Below are 12,998 nucleotides of genomic sequence, written 5' to 3'. Positions count from 1 at the left end.
ATCCGGGGTTCGGATCCCTGCTCACCATACATGACTGTTACCCGACATTTATTGAACATTTCTCTATCAAGTCTTTAAGATGGCAATAATATCAATATCATCAATATCACAATTAGTGATGGTAGGGGGTTACTTACAAGGTTCAAAGCCCCCTGATACTCCCTGCATTCACGTATGATTTGGGGACAATACCCTGAGCTCATCTTCTTTCACGACAATGACTATACCTGATTTCACGTTTGCTGCTTTCATTGTATGGATTTCTTTCATGCGTATCGTTCAGTCATATGGAAAATCCCTTCATTTCGGTCAATGCTATAGCCATTGATGGGTAAGACCTTTGAAAAGTGTTAAGAAGAGCTTTCCTTTTGTATTTTATGCTTGGATTTATTGATGCATGCCTAAGTAAGAGCCAACAGACGTCTGTGATAGGTCTACAGGGAGTGGTCAATTAAGGTGTCGTTCAATTGTTCTTGAATGGGTACATGAACAACTTGCTGTTGGAATCTTGGAGAGTAGTAGTGGGTGTCCCAAGCCAAGGTTGATTTAAAACAAAAAGATGGGTTCGGATGTGTCGACTGAGGCAGAGCCTTCCAATAACAAAATCCAGCGAAAAAGAGATTCAAGCAAAAGGAGTTCACATCGAGTTCTTGTCGAAGAAAATAGTTTAAGGTAAGAGTATAATAGTGAAGCAAAACAAAAATATTGTTCAAGCTGTTACATATACCATGTTGTTTTCTTAACAAGGAATCAAGTTTATATATATTTTTTATATTCAATTAGTACAGTATCGTCATATTCTGGAAAAGCTGTGATTATTATTTAAGGAAATGTTTGAAAAAGAAATCGCCAACAAAGAGTTATGTTTGTTTGTTTTTTATTCATCCTTATAACATCAGATTCAAAAGAAGACTAACTGTCTTAGAGAAAAAACACGATGCATCAACTACAACCAGTCAGCCCACAAAGTCCACCAACGGCTTTCATCCTGGTGCCTTAACAAGTATTTCTGAAGACGATGATGTTTATTTCCCCTATGAAAATCTCGTGCTGGAAGGCGGCGGAAGCCAGGGAAATGCATACATTGGCGCCATTATGGTAAGAACTACTGATTGTTACTTGTTCTTTTACTGGTAAATGTATTGAAAAGTAAAATGCGACGAAAAGAAAAACCACACGCAGCCTATATGGTGGATCATCTATCACTTTCCTTCTACTCTTAAAGGTGTACTCCGGGCTCAAATAATTGGAAGTAAGTAAATGTAGTAAATTTCACTGAGCAAAGTGCTGAAAAGTTTCATCAAAATCTGATAACACATAATGAGATTATTGAATTCTACAAATTAGCAATATTCAATTACAATAGTTTAATGCGCGTCGTCGTGCATAATTACTACACGAAGTTATGATTATTTTCGATTTTGTACATGAGCGTCTGACTCCCTTACAATGGAATAAGTTGCAGCAATGGATATTGGAAGCATTAAATTAGTTGTGAATCCATTTTGGTTCAATTCTTATATAGAGGAGAAAATTGAAAACCAATTTTCATGCTTGTACCATTTTCTGAACATTTTTTTTTACCGACTACTACTACTACCACTACTACTACTTTACTACTACTACTTTCTAATAATTCCCATTAACACTTTTTTTCTATTCGTCAATTAGGAAATGGAACGACTCAATGTCTTGGGCAAGATACGCCGATTCGCTGGTTCCAGTGTAGGATCCGTGACAGCATGTTACCTCGCCATAGGCCATGGGTCCAGCAAATTTCTAACCGTTGTGAACGATGGACCTCAGTTCGCAGATCTCTTAGGTAACAACATAGAAATATGATCTAAAAGACAATGAAAATAAAGGAAAGATTTTTTACATGACGAAATATCATGTTTCTTTGCATTTACAAGTTTGTTTCAAAACGTTTTGATTTGCACACAGTTCGCTCACGTACACCATGTAAGAATCTTCGCACATAAAAATCTGCAAAAAATACATTATGAATTTATTGTGATGTGCATTAGGATCATTATTCCAACCTGTGGACAGAAAAGTAATCATTCAATTTTCATTATTATTCTCAATTCATACTTTGTTTTATCTTTAAAGACGCAAGTTGTGGAAAATTAAGCCTGGTGCCAAACCTATATAGGTACATGGGATGGCATCCCGGGAGGTATTTCTACACGGCGCTTGGTGAGTCCATTGCTGAAAAGTTAGGAGACGAAAACGCCACTTTCAAGGTTCGTTGGCCCAGACGGTAGATTTGAACAACTTTTTTATAACATGCACATAAAATGTAAAACTTAGGTCACTACACTCTTTACAATGTTTGGAAAAAATGCTCCATGAGGGTAATGATGTGTCCAACCAACATTGGGCATTTCTTTGGGGCATTTTTATTCATCTAGTGTGATGAAAATTTTGCCCATTTTAAAGTAATTACTGCTTATTTCTAGACCTTACTGGATGCTTCCTGCATTGGGTAAAATACCGCCTCAAACTGGTTGGACACACAACCTCGTGCTGATTAAATTTTACCAATACTTTTACAGTGTAAAGCCCACAAACGCTACCTCGTGGATCATTGCACTGCAAATTGTCCCTTTTAACCTCATATTTTGCTGATGTATACGTCCTAGTGGAGACCTAGTATTCAATATATTATTGAAATATAAGGAGATCGTCCACCTATCTCCATCGAGATGATTAATGTTATATGAGATGTTCAACACCGTAGTAAGAGGGAAGTTATTACTGATGTACTTCTGTTGTGCCTAACTCATAAAACGAGAGGAAGGAGACCTTTAAAATATGTTGATTACATAATTATGTAGGGATACAAATAATTTGTTACATGATTTATTTCCAACGCTCATGTCGGACCACAAAGCCTGTTGATTCATTCTCTGATGCGTTCGATTAGTAGTAATATTCATATTTTTAAGATTTCATTGAAATATATACGACGTCTCTCTTATCCTTTAAATAATTATACGTAATTATGTGCACTTATCATTTTTTTTTTATGTGAGGGTAGCTAAGGATAGTGCATATTGTACTCACTAAAGCAAAACAAAAAAGAATCATTCAATTTACATCTTTGCTCCTTAAATAGATCTTTGAATTGATTTAGAATCGTTATTTAATTCTTTTAAAAAGTATATTATGCTTTCTAGTCAGGGGCCGCGGAACCGGGGGGGGGGGGCTGGGGAGGGGGCTTCAGCCCCCCCCCCCTTCGGAAACCGTGTACAAAAACGTAAAAATGACCATATGCTTGCGATTTTTAGCATGGTCAGCCCCCCCCCCCTGTGAAAATCGTTCCGCGGTCCTGGTAGTTACACGATGTTATTTAGAACCAACCCCCAAAATAAAAAGAATGTAGCCTTTACCAAAAATGATTTTACTTAGAATTTACAAAATGATGTGTGTGTAATCTTACTTTTAAATAAAACCCTAAATGTTGCATTTTGTATCGGCTTTTAAAATTGGTTTTTTTATTGTCCTCCTTGTTATCTTCTTCATCATTATAGGACCTTTACGATAAGACTGGAAAGGAATTATGTGTAGTGGTGACCAATCTAAGTACAATGATGGAGGAGTATTGCCACGTCAAGACTACTCCGAACATGCCAATTAGAACAGCAGTCAGGATGTCCATATCTGCTCCATGTAAGGAATAGACTTCACGCTAAGGGCCTACATAATAATAATAATAATAGCTGTATTTAAAAAGCGCCTTTTGCCTGAGGATACAAAGCGCTGCTATTATTACCCCGGCTTTAGCTCGAGCTACCATCACCGGCGCTCAGTGCATTCAAGGAATTAATCCTGCCGGGTACCCATTCACCTCACCTGAGTCGAGTGCAGCACAGTGCGGATAAATTTCTTGCTGAAGGAAAACACGCCATGGTTAGGATTCGAACCCACGACCCTCTGTTTGAAAGGCGAGAGTCAGATCCACTAGACCACAACGCGCCCGTCTACACTCAACTTTGTACTGATTTAGTTCGATTGAGAGTAGCGTCATTTAGCCTTCTTCTCTTTTCCACCTTTCCACCCCTCCCTTTTTTTCTTTCTTTCGTACCCCTCGAATCCACCAGTCTCTCTTGGCTGTCTTTGCGTGGGTGTGTGCGTGTCAGCTTGTGTAAGGAATGATGTAGAAAACGCACATACCACACACATATTTGAAGATTATGACACATTAGGTTAAAGTTTATTTAATTTGTATTTTCTATCGTGCAATCGTTCGGCACTTTAGATACAACCCCAAAGACATATGTAAATACAATAATGTGGTGTCCCCCAAGAAAATTTTGAATATGAAGGGATGGCGTTTTGACTGAGCACATCAAATATGTTCACATGTTCATGATGTTTGACTGGAGGTTCATCAAATTTAATTGCAACTCGGAGTTTCACGCAACCTATACGTGAGGTGCGATCTTCAGGCAACTATATTTATAAATATATATATATATATATAGTTGAAGCCAAGTTAGTCAATCGGGAAAGTCAAGAATCACATTCCCCAAAACCCGATATATACGAGTTAATTAAAAAAAAAATTTAACCTAAGTAAGCAAATCTTTGGAATTAATAAAAACTACAAGCACATATATGAAAATGCTTCAAGTATACGTACTCATTATAGGAACAGGAATCCTTTTTTGATTATTGGAAGCATGTGAGCTCATATTCTACACTTTGGCTGATGGTAAATTTGTTATAGATATTTTGCATTTTGTTACTAAAACCGGTCTTTATGAAAAGGGACCCAGGAATTAGGATACTCATATTCTATTCTAGCTCATATTCTACACTCAATTTCATTACTGTGGTTGGTTCTTCTCGAATTTCGTAATGCAGTTGTATTTGTTCCTGTAAAGCGACAACATATGGGCCGGACCGATCTCTACATCGACGGTGGTGTCTTGTGTAACTATCCAGTTCATTGTTTTGATGGTAATTATTCCGACATTGATGAACTCAGCCCAAATAGATAATGACCCGGGGATGGTGTTTCATATAATGCTGCTCTTACAACATTTCCAAGATTGGAACATGTTCTTGGAATACAATCAGCTACATAGTGATATCATTTAAGCACGAGAAAGGATCCTCAGTCGTGTGATAAGTCATCGCTTTAATACAAACAGCGAAAAGACCAAAGGTTTTCTTTTTTAATATAAAAACATTATTTAGGAAAGGTTGTACAATACACTTTTTTCAATAGCAAAGACTTGGTATTTCTACAAACGGGCAAAAGGATTGTTGCTCTTAGGGTTTTATTTCATTGTTTCTTATAATTTTCTTAAACAGAAATGATAACTTTGGAAACGACACTATAAAAATCTCAGCGATCGCCATTCTGGAAAGCACTCCGACTTAAATTATGTCACAGACGTTGGTGAACAGGAAGAAGGCCGTCATCGGAGTAATTAATCCAGAATTAGGCAGTCTTTACCACTTTAGCGTTAGTCACGATTGATCAATAGCATTTTTCTCTATCGCCCTGTCAATTTAATAAAAAACTGTCAACTCTAATTCCAGTTCGTAGAAATGATATGATTTATTTTGTTCTCTGATAGGATGGTGGCTTTCTATGAAACCCGAAGACTCTCTCTTGAAGAGAATGCAACCCCTGGAGGATGCAGCCAAGCTTCTCACCAAGAAAGAGAGATTTGGGCTGTTCAACGACAAAACATTCGGCATGATCATAGTAAGTTTGACACCATTATTTGTAAATATTGCTTGTTTGTATCTATCTAAACAACAGAATACTGCAATCTAAGTGTTAATTCTGGAGAAGTACATATTTCCCACGAGAATGTATTCTCAAACAAGTTACATTGTATTTTAAGATAAAGATAAAAGTATAGTGCATTATAGGATTCATACGCCTACTTGAACAATCCAAAGATCTATTATAAATCTATTATAACCTTTCTCTCTCTCTCACTCTTTGTCAACAGTACAGTGATTATGATACCCATGTACTTGCGACCAATCCCGAACTAGAAGCACCCATAGCACCTATACCAGACACAAAACTTGCCAGGTGGGTTTTTATTTTTTATTAATGACTGTCCTGTGAAAATTCGGATCAAAGGGAGTCATTGATTAACTTTGAAATTCGGTTGAAGCACCAAATTTCTTATGCTTCGACTTTATGGATTTCGAGTGCCACCTATGAGTATTGAGGGGTGATTGGACGGAAGCCCTTCTCGACTCAATGGTAAAGACGAATGTGTGCTTTCAAGTTTCCGAAATTAACCAGAATGATGAGAATGAATTCCTGTGCTTATACATCTGTCAGTATCATTCGTCTTATTGGTGCGCCTCTTATACGGCAATGGGAGCATATTGTTAGGCGAGAGTAGAATCATCTATTACCGTTTCTTATATAATTATGACATGTATGACTTTTGTGCAATGCTATGCAGATATAACACTAGTAATACAGTAACGAAGATATCTAAAGAAAAAGTAACCAAATTGATTTTTGCCTCTTCTGCTCTTGCATCTTTTTTTTTCTACAAGCCTATGTGACTCCAGTTTTTGTAACTTTCTGTGGTTTTGTCCTGGTGCAGTTCAATTTTCTTGGCTCTGTTATTGGGACTTGAGCTTGATTCTTTGTGTTAAAACACAGCTCTCTCTGTAGCGGGTCTATGGTGTCAGGCCATAAGATTTGTAAATTCGTTCCAGCAGTCTTCTTCCTAACCAATGATCATGATGATGACTACAGTCGTTTCTTTCACCTTAAAAGAAAGTTATTCATGTTGATGACAGATATATTTTGTATCCACTTTTATGCATTGCATTGTGTTACTGACTTTTATTCCATCTTAGAGCACACCAAAAAGTGAAAAGGAAGAGAGAATTGAATTTTAAACAGCATCGTCTCGTGACAGACGCAATGACGAGATTTCTCAAAGTTCTGGATCAGAACTGTTTGGGAGGAACCACAATCAAAAAGAACGAATTCATGAAAGCCTTCTCAGATGTAAGTTTATGGTCTAAAGGATGGAACCTTGTGTAGGCTTAGTAATACTCCATATACAATATTGGAAATGGACCTTTAAACCATATCTAAACATTCTTATACATTTCACCAGGAATCACTTTTCCTGAAGGCATATGGTCCGGACTTACAAAGCATGCCAATACCAAATTACTGACTCCTGATGTGAACTATCTAACTAGAATCATTACATTTGCTCGGTGGGATTCCTCTTGGTAAAAACTATAAATTTCGAAACATGGCTGATAGTGAAAAATGACATAATTGTCTCGGTGTTGGAGCAAGGACTGTATCTTTCATTTATCTTCTGTCAAGTTTTTGTTTTGTTTTACTCTCTAAGTCACATTCTAAGAGTGTGATATTAAAGTGACACTACTCAAGAAATCGATTTTTAGATGATTTTGAAAAATACACTCTTAAAAGTGAAATAAAATTATCTTTCAATGACTTTGTATTTGGCATACCAGCTGGAAATTCTTCTTTTAATTTTGATATTTTATATGCCAAATATTATATCTTTTCAACTAAATGTTTAAAAGGAAACTTATCATTCTCATCATTTCAAAAGAAATTAAAGTATCAGCATGAGATAGAACGAACTATGCACATGCAACAAAATAAGTTTATTGTATATCTTGATGAATCGAGGCACATCGAGCTTATTTAAATTATGTATTGTGTATATGTATGATATTGAATTTGATGTATCACATACATTTTGCATTTGTTTATATGCGTTGTGGAGAAATATTGAATAAAGACTTTCTTTGAAAAAGAAAAAAAAAGAAATTGTGACCCCTCTCTTCTATTTCTCTTCATTTTTTAAAATAAAGTATATCACCCCGATACTCTGTTTTCTTCTAAATGTTTTAATTACGTCTCTTTTAGAATGATGAGTTCACATCTGACCATGCCCGAATTCTCTTCGGCGAAGATCTGTCTGTTGAGGAAATATTTGCCAGTATTGATGCCAATTCTGATGGGGAGGTATGTTTATGAAATCATTGTTCACGCAAAGTCACCATTGTTCTCTTGTTGTTGTTTCGAACGACTTGAAAGAAACGAACTACATGCTATATACCTTTTAGTAACTCATACAAGGGTACACCTTTTCTAATCTGGATTCAGAACCCTAAAAAAAACTTACTAAAAGTTTTAATATCCTAAGTCAAGACACTAATCCCTTTTTAGTTTTTAAAATGATTCTTTGAAGATTCGGAATGTTGGAGAAAACTAAGATCTATACATTATTATCAGAGGAAGCCCGCTCTGACTACGAATGAAGTAATCGGGTTCAATTCGTAAGAATGTTCTGTTTTAACGGGAATTCTATCTTTATGTTTATTTTCTCGACTATATAGTGATGCCCCAGCACACCCCCTCCCCCATATTCATTCCCATAGGTTTTCGCAAATCCCGTTGTGTTAGATCCTTTACAGACATGAGGGGTAATGGAAGTGCATTGTGAATTTGTTTCATTTTTAGATCGATTTCAACGAGCTGATGTCTTTAGCTGAGCAGGAAGGCGTCGGAATCCAAACCCATCACATTGGAACAGGACATCATGAGATCAAGAACACGACTGAGTATCTCTCTGGTATCTTCAATATGCTTCTCATGAATGTAAAAAGAGCTTTCCTGGAGGTCAGTCCCTTTTCCTATTGAAATTCTCACCTGTGCAAATGTAATGGTAGACCTACTGAAAAGAGACAATGGTATACACAATTATAAAAAAAGGTAAAAGGATTTTAGTAAACAATTAATATCAACTGAGAACAATGCCTTGTTCATTGGATGAGACAGGGGCCGCGAAGCGGGGGGAGGGGGCTTCAGCCCGCCTTTTTCAAAACCGTTTACAAAAAAAAAGAAAATAACATAGGATTGTGATTTTTTGCATGGTCAGCCCCCCACTTTGAAAACCGTTCCACGGCCCCTGTGAGAGGTAATTGTTGTCTAATTTATGTTCTGATCATTGTATTTCATTTACTGTTTTTTATTATTATTTCATCTGTAGGGCCATGATATTGAAAGAACAGTCCTAATCAATACTGTGTATGTCAAATCCTTGGACTTCAGGCCAGCGAAGGAAGACCTGGATTTCTTAGTAGAGGTAAGCGCTCATTTTGTTTTATATGATAATTTCATTTTCAATGTCCTAGGTATTATATTTGTATCAAACAAGCGTCAGAATAAAAATGGATAATCAGTGCATTCCTTCAAAAATGCGGTAAAACGCATACTTGTCTCTAAGATGTAATTTCTTTAGCAAGACACATTTTGTTGTACTGTACATTTTAAACTTAAGGATTGATATAATTTCAAGTATTATTACGCCTCATACACTCCTTGTAAATATTTGTAAATAGTTGTGGAACATAATATTTTGTTTATTTAGTTTTTTTTTTTTTTTTTTTTTTTTTTTTTATTCTTCCCCTTTTTTGAGTAATCATTAGTTTTGACTTTTTAGTATTGTTTTTATATTTATGTATGCATTTCATATATTCAAAGGTATGACAACAGCTCAAGCATCTGCTTATTTTGTCATACCACTGCATGTCTGCAAAAATTAACCTTGTTATAATCAGTTATGTTAATGTTATGTTAATCATCATAATTATACATTATTATTATGTAAAATTCATGTAATCAATTTTGTGATGGTTACACTATGTAAATTATCATGACATGCAGAAACAAATAAATAAATAAAATAAATAAATAAATAATAAAAAAGAATGCATTCATTACGAGTTTTCAAGACATTCTTTTTGTATATAGATACACTACAATGCATTAATTGCCACCCTCTTTCCGGAAGAATGTGAATTATACCCTTATTCAAATATATTTTACCAAGATCAGGACACCGTTTTTCATCATGGTCCTGCATAAAAAGTCCTGTGTAGACAGACATGATATGTGCACATAGAACCTTCTTGTAAAAGACTTAATACATTATAGCAGCATAAGTGTTTTAGACGTTGAACATGTAAACACCGAACATCTGAATTGTCATTTTTACTTTATTCCAGTCGTATAAAAGGTGCATGCGAAAACAAAAGAAAATAAGATAAGTGAAGGGCATTCATCTATTCGGGGCCCTCGCTATGAAATTCCCCTTCCATGAGAGATCTGTAATAGCAAGTGTGTCGAAACATTTAGGATTAAGCTAAAAACTTACCTCTATAACTCCTTTCAACAATTATTTCTTATCCTTCTCTCTCTCTCTCTCTCCCTTGTGCGCCTTAAGGATCTCAGACGAGATGGATATGCCTAATAAATTGCATTTTTTTATCCATTATTATATAGAGAATAAAGTGTGACTGAATCATTCCTTTTGAAGTTTTTTTGTTCTTGTTATAGAAATATACATCAGTTGACTCTATGTACATGTATGTTACTATACGCTGACATTATGCAGTTATGACCACGTCACATCGTCGATATCCATGATATTGAGCCTCTTCGGCTCTACAATGTTGCTAGTTCGTACTGGCCAGTCCAAGTAGCAGTTACGATGTGCACATTGTTCAGCATTAACACTATGAACCAATCAAAATCACCATTTGAATTTTCAATTGACAATGTTCAGTACAATTCGTTGTGTTATGGAGTCCTGACAATGTTTGTAAGCTTTCTGTCACATTTTCAAGTTTACCAGTAATTATATTTCCCCCACCCCCCCCCCTTACACAAACACACCCACCCACACTCTCACACCCTTTCTCGATCTGTCCGTTCCCTCACTTCCTCCCTTTACTATGCCCTGATACTTTTCATCTCAATCACCCGTTTGCCACTGCATTTAATTTGTTTCTGTACTTTTTACCCTCGACTCAATTTGTCTAAACAGCAAGGGCGCCGTGGACTCCAGACATTCCTCAAATATCAGAAGAACAAAGGAACAAAATTGTGAGGGAAACATCCTGAACATCTTAACAGCAAGGGCGTCGTGGACTCCAGACATTCCTCATGTATCAGAAGAACAACGGAACAAGACTGTGAGGGAAACATCCTGAAATATTCATCATGAAAGGCTGTCCAAAAAAGTATGACGTCGTGGATTGCAGGGGAGCGTTTCATCAATATTTTCATCCGACAAGTTGTCACATCTGACATCTTTCCTTGATTCTGATTGGCTGAGAGGCACTGTTCCTATGGTAACTGTCGGATAAAATGTCCGACAAGTCCTTTCATGAAACGCCGCCCAGATGTTCCTCGTGTATGAAAAGAATAAAGCTACCAGGGAAAACTTTACTAAGGAATCACCATGAACCCCCAAACTTTAAAAGCAGAAGGAGAAGAGGACGAGAATAATAATAGGAAATAGGAAGAGGAAGAGAAGGCAGAAAAGAAGGAAATAGATAGAGAGCTGAAGTTATTTGCCAAAAGTTTTTGAATTAGAGCCGATTCCCCCCCCCCCCCCCCCCCCTCTTGTCTGCTGTTGGAGTCCTCGACTATACTACTATTTTCAGAATTATGTAGTGTTCCTCCAATCACGTCAGAACTTTTTTTTACTACTGCTTTGGAAGTGAAATTTGTTTTTGGAGGGGGAGCGGGGCTGTCAATCCATGCTGAGACAATATCTTCATTTAATCTGGCGTTTACTGTGATTAGCATGGAAAATGTTAATACTTTGTAATTTTGTTTCCAAATCACAAGTACAGAATTTAATTAATAATTTGAGACTGGTACTTTAGATTCACAATGTTAACAAGATATGACTTCCAGATATTTTTTTTACTTTATTTTCTTAAGATTGCATAATTGTAGTTAATATAATCATATATAATTATTTGCGCTAACTAGAATTACTGTATATCACGTATATGTAAAACGGTATTTTACAAATCTATTATACTATTCGCAAAACTCTGAATCTGAAATATCGCAAGAAATTTCCTATATTACCATAAAAGAATTTCAAAACCATAACAATATCTTTATTCTTAAATGACCGTCTCATGTATAATTATGCTAACTATGGGTCCTTCATAGCAACGTGTTTTTTAAAGGCAATTTTACCACTTTTTATATCAGTATATGTGGTTGCTTGTCACTGACATGTTTTATACATCCACTTAGGCTTTTCTATTTTAAACCTGTATATATCGACAAAATAATATGTATTCGCAACATTTACAGTTATTTCATGTTTATGTCATGGCCGTGTATTAGAGCACATCTCTCAATCAATGAAATATTGTTATATTAATTTGACATCACAAATGTTTGTATCGTTGCCAATGGGAGAATTTCCATAGCATTAGTGATTTTAACTTTGCAAATGTTTATTGGTTATCTAATTGTACTCAAACTTTTATATGTTTTTTTTTATTCAAACAAGCTCAATTGTTCCAAGAGTTTCCTTCTTATTTAATACATTGCTTACCTTAATCTGCGTGCTGCAGTGACATGGGAAGGTGGAAGGGGCGCAGCGATACTGAAGCACACTCTCTCCCATCACGTTTATTTGACGGTGAGAACATTTTCCTTCACATTTTTGACAAAAGATTACCTTATTTTATTCGGAAGTGAAGAGCGCCCCCTCATAGAAAATCGTCCATGCCTCTGATCCACTGTTAACAGTGCAATGTGCTGAGAGAACACAAATTCCTGCATGGTTAATAATTCGAGGTGTCATGGTATATCATGTATAAAACGGTCCCAACAGCTTGTAATTGTATTTTTTTTTTTGGGGGGGGGGGTTCCGAGTAAGAGTTAAAAGTGGATTCTAATTGACGAAACACATTCTTGTCAACTTTCATCAATAAATGATTTATGTAAAAAAAATGATACCTCATACTTGACTTTTCCTTTCGATTAATGTATTCTGAGTTCTAGTTTTGCGCTAAAATTATGGCAGGCCGATTTTTTTTATTTTTACATCGTTTGTATCTTGAGTCGACTGAACTATATCCCCTTGCTTAAATGAAAAAAAAAATAATATCTTGGGCATTATTCCATTTTG

The 12,998-nt window shown here is 36.0% G+C and overlaps 1 protein-coding gene across 3 annotated transcripts; it reads left to right on the top strand.

Annotated features, from left to right (window-relative positions):
- The first annotated feature begins 414 nt into the window (after positions 1-414).
- On the top strand, positions 415-12,898 carry LOC121426149. 3 transcript variants are annotated; one of them, XM_041622330.1, is made up of 14 exons: positions 415-672; positions 900-1,098; positions 1,672-1,822; positions 2,113-2,246; positions 3,537-3,675; positions 4,873-4,968; positions 5,595-5,725; positions 5,979-6,064; positions 6,856-7,009; positions 7,916-8,014; positions 8,513-8,671; positions 9,042-9,137; positions 10,881-10,950; positions 11,040-11,176. In XM_041622330.1, the coding sequence occupies exons 1-13, from the start codon at positions 560-562 to the stop codon at positions 10,941-10,943; spliced, it is 1,620 nt and encodes a 539-aa protein (XP_041478264.1). In that variant the 5' UTR covers positions 415-559; the 3' UTR covers positions 10,944-10,950; positions 11,040-11,176. The 3 variants fall into 3 exon arrangements, with proteins under 3 accessions (XP_041478264.1, XP_041478263.1, XP_041478262.1); XM_041622329.1 differs by lacking the exon at positions 10,881-10,950 and having other exon boundaries at positions 10,970-12,898; XM_041622328.1 differs by having other exon boundaries at positions 416-672; positions 10,881-12,898.
- Positions 12,899-12,998: the final 100 nt, after the last annotated feature.

Source organism: Lytechinus variegatus, chromosome 13 (genome assembly GCF_018143015.1).
Source record: "Lytechinus variegatus isolate NC3 chromosome 13, Lvar_3.0, whole genome shotgun sequence".
NCBI classification, from domain to species: domain Eukaryota; kingdom Metazoa; phylum Echinodermata; class Echinoidea; order Temnopleuroida; family Toxopneustidae; genus Lytechinus; species Lytechinus variegatus.
Note: the sequence above shows the minus strand (reverse complement) of the source record. Positions and strands in the feature narration are given on the sequence as shown.

Bases quoted from the DNA above. Each gene is read 5' to 3' on its own strand.
- LOC121426149 (XM_041622329.1), top strand. From the start codon at position 560: ATGGGTTCGGATGTGTCGACTGAGGCAGAGCCTTCCAATAACAAAATC. The intron at 3,676-4,872 runs GTAAGGAATAGA...TTCGTAATGCAG, and splicing joins GATGTCCATATCTGCTCCAT to TTGTATTTGTTCCTGTAAAG. The intron at 4,969-5,594 runs GTAATTATTCCG...GTTCTCTGATAG, and splicing joins TCCAGTTCATTGTTTTGATG to GATGGTGGCTTTCTATGAAA.